We start from the raw sequence: 4,107 nt of genomic DNA on the forward strand, positions 1-4,107 counted from the left end.
CAGCCTGGCCAACGTGGTGAAACCCCCGTCTCTACTAAAGATACAAAAAATTAGCCGGGGGTGATGGTGCGTGTCTGTAATCCCAGCTACTTGGGAGACTGAGGCAGGAGAATTGCTTGAATCTGGGAGGCAGAGGTTGCAGTGAGCCTACATTTTGCCATTGCACTTCAGCCTGGGTGACAGGGTGAGACTCCATCTCAAAAAAGAAAAAAAAAAAATCCCCCTTCCCATACAAATATGCCTAGTTAATAAAAGCAATCCTAAAAGATTACATACAGTATGTATGTAATTTTTTACTTTTTTTTTTTAGAGTTTATTAAGCAGGGGAGTGGAGGGGAGATGTGGCACAAATAGAAGTATGTAACATTCAAACAACAAAATCTGGGATTTTTGAAAATATCTTTCAGTTACGGTTACACAAAGGGTCACTTCCTCCCCCAACGACACAGGGACCTCTCAAAGAAGAGGAGGGAGTAAGTCCCATGGTAGGGCCAGTGGTTGCTCCTGGATTTTGGAATGATTTCTGCAGAGGTTTCAAGACCCTGGGCTCAGGGTGGAGACTTCATAGTGGTGGCAGCCAGACCCAGCAAGATGGCTGCGACGGTGAAGCCCTGGGCGGCGATCCGGGCGAGCATCTTGAGCTGTGAGCACTGGCTGTTGCCCTGGTGGAAGCAGTAGAGGCCTTTGGTGAGGGCGGCCGCCGTGCCCAGGCAACCTATGGGTACCACCGTGTTCTCGCGCGTCTTGCGAAGGAACTTTTCCTTGAAACCCTCTGGATTGCTGTAAACAGTGGGCTAAACCCCTCAATGACGGGAGGCTTCGATGATTCAAAGGGGGCCTCCAGAGTCACAGAGCCTGGAGTCGCCATGCCCGGGCCATAGCTGCAGGAGAAAATCCTTTTTTTTTTTTTTTTTTTTGAGACAGAGTCTCGCTCTGCAGCCCAGGCTGGAGTGCAGTGGTGCAACCTTAGCTTACTGAAACCTCTGCCTCCCTGGTCCCAGTTCAAGCAATTCTCCTGCGTCAGCCTCCTGAGTAGCTGGGATTACAGGAACGTGCCACCATGCCAGGCTAATTTTTGTATTTGTATTTTTAGTAGAGACGGGGTTTCACCATGTTGGCCAGGCTGGTCTCGAACTCCTGACCTCATGATCCGCCCACCTCGGCCTGCCAAAGTGCTGGGATGACAGGCGTGAGCCACAGCGCCCAGCCTACATGTTTTATATAATGTTATTTGATATAACAACTTGGAAAGGACAAAATGATAGAAATGGAGAATAGATTAGTGGCTGCAAGGGTTAGGAATGGGAAACGGTGGGAAGGAGGTGTATGTTTATTAAAGGGTAACGAGAGGGAGGCTTGTGGTGATGGAACTCTTTGTATCTTGACTATAGTGACAGATACACAAAACCTACACGTGTGACAAAACTGCACAGAACTAAATACACACAAATGAAGTACAAGTGGGGAAGTCTAAATCAGATTGGTTGACTGTATCAATGTTAACATTCTGGCTGTAATATTACACAATAGTTTTGGAAGATGTTACCATGGCGTAACTGTAGAAAGGGTACGTTTCTACATGATCTATTATTTCTTACGACTGCAGGTGAATCTACAACTATCTCATAAGAAAAAGGGCGTGGTGGCTCACACCTGTAATCCCAGCACTTTAGGAGGCCAAGGCAAGCAGATCACTTGAGGCCAGGAATTTGAGACCAGCCTGGCCAACATGGTGAAAGCCCATCTCTACTAAAAATTAGCCAGTTGTGGTGGCACACTACTCAGGAGTTACTCAGGAGGCTGAGGCAGAAGAATCGCTTGAACCCGGCAGGCGGAGGTTGCAGTGAGCCGAGATCACACCACTGCACTCCAGCCTGGGTGATGGAGTGAGACTCTGTCTCAACAACAACAAGAAGACTGCAAGGGAATAATGTTCTGTTTGGGAAAGAGATTGGATGTAAATAGGGGGTCTGGTAGCTGGGCGTGGTAGCTCACACCTATAATCCCAACACCTTGGAAAACTGAGGCAAGAGGGTCACTTGAACCTAGGAGTTCGAGACCAGCCTGGGCAATATAGCGAGATTCTGTATCTATAAAAAGTGAAAAAAATTAGCTGGGCACGGTAATGCATGCCTGTGGTCTCAACTACTCAAGAAGCTGAGGCAAGAGGATCAATTGAGCATCCAGAAGTTGAGGCTGCAGCGAGCCATAATCATGCCACTGCACTCCAGCCTGGGCAACAGGGCAAGATTGTGTCGCTAAAAATCTTAAAAATAAAATAAAAGAATAAATAGAATATATAAAAGTAAATGAAAATTAAAAATAGGGGTCCGGAGCTGGTAGGGAAGAAACAGAGCTGTATGGGAGAAAACACTACTTTCCCTTGTTGATATGGGGTCTGTGTCCCCTTTTTCTCCTCTTATTTTCATTTGCATTCTTGCTCTGATTGACTTCCTTCTCAAGTGCCTCTTCTCTCTGACTTTCCCTGTCTCATTATTTTCCTCAACTCATTATTTTCCCTCTTTGCTTTGCTAAAAGACTCTATCCCTGCATCTTATTCAGAGCACACTGACCACACTGGACAGGAGTTACAAGAGGGAAGAGGTACTCACAGAATCCTGGATTTCTGAAACACTTAAGCTACAAAGGTAGGTGAATATCAGAGTCCAATAGTCACATATTACACAGAGGAAAACTGAGGTGCTGAGAAGGGAAGTAACTTGTGTCACTCACAGAGGGAGTTTTTGGTAAAGTTGAAATATGAACCTGGGACCCACTAGGACAGCTTCCCTAATTTTTTTTTTTAAGACAGGTTCTCACTCATCACCCAGGCTGGAGTTGGGTGGCATGATCAAAACTCACTGTGGTCTTGACATCCCAGGCTCAAGGGATCCTCCTGCCTTAGCCTCCCGCATAGCTAGGACTGCAGGAGTGTGCCACCATGCCTGGCTAATTTTTTTTTGTACTTTAATTTTGTAGAGATGGGGTCTGGATATGTTGCCCATCTGGTCTCAAACTCCTGGACTCAAGTGGTCCTCCTACCTTGTGCTCCCAAAGTGCTGGGATTAGAGGCCTGAGCCACTGCGCCTAGCCCTGGTTTCCGTAATTTTCAACAGATGGAGCTCACTAGTTGGAGAGAAAGAGGTTCCTGGGGGCAATCAATTAAAACACAGAGAAATTAGAGCAACATGGTAAGAGAAATAACTAACCAGGTGCAGTGGTTTGCGCCTATAATCCTAACACTTTGGGAGGTCAAGGCAGGAGGATCACTTGAACCTCGGAGTTTGAGACCAGCCTGGACAATATGGCAAAACTCCATCTCTACAAAAAATAAAAAATTAGCTGAGCATGGTGGTGCATGCCTGTAGTCCCAGCTACTCAGGAGGCTGAGGTAGGAGGATCTCTTGAGCCTAGGAATTCGAGGCTGCAATGAGCCATGATTGTGCCACTGCATTTCAGCCTGGGTGACAGAGCAAGAGACTCTGTCTCAAAAGCAGAAAGAAAAGAACGAAAAAGAAAAAGAAAAGAAAGAAAGGAAGAGAAAAAAGAAAAAGAAAAGAGAAAGGAGGAAAGAAAGAGGGCAGCCAGGTGCAGTGGCTCATGCCTGTAATCCCAGCACTTTGGGAGGCTGAGGCAGGAGAGTCATTTGAACCAAGGAGGCAGAGGTTGCAGTGAGCTGAGATTATGCCATTGCACTCCAGCCTAGGCAACAAGAGCAAAACTCCATCTCAAAAAAAAAAAAAAAAAAAGAACAAACAAAAAGAGAGAGAGAGGGAGAAAGAAGAAAGAAAGAGGGAGGCAGGAAGAGGAAAGAAGGAAGAGAGGGAAAGATATAGTTATTAAGTAATTATGAGCCAGAGTTATAAACTAGCCAGATGGTTTTGTGATAGAATTTGGGTAGAATGAAAATCTCAAGAGGTTAAATTCCTAAGAGGCAACTCTTCTCTCTTACTAACTATGGATTATTTTAAATGCATCAGATACCCCTCCTCAAGATGTAATGTTATACCATAAATGCTATGGGGAGAAACTGCCCAAATGAACAGACCAGCGCTCACACTGAGAGTAGGAATAGGGAGTAGACTATTTTGAGCCTACCTTTTTAAA

At 45.6% G+C, this 4,107-nt stretch overlaps 1 protein-coding gene across 1 annotated transcript; it reads right to left on the reverse strand.

The window, feature by feature from the left end:
- Positions 1–292: 292 nt before the first annotated feature.
- Positions 293–868, reverse strand: LOC115897412 (putative HIG1 domain family member 2B). Its single transcript, XM_030929836.1, is given in 2 exon segments — positions 293–796; positions 799–868. Coding segments are annotated over 2 exon segments (318 nt in total). The 3' UTR covers positions 293–548.
- Between the last annotated feature and the right edge of the window lie 3,239 nt (positions 869–4,107).

Source organism: Rhinopithecus roxellana, chromosome 5 (genome assembly GCF_007565055.1).
Source record: "Rhinopithecus roxellana isolate Shanxi Qingling chromosome 5, ASM756505v1, whole genome shotgun sequence".
In the NCBI taxonomy this organism is placed as follows: domain Eukaryota; kingdom Metazoa; phylum Chordata; class Mammalia; order Primates; family Cercopithecidae; genus Rhinopithecus; species Rhinopithecus roxellana.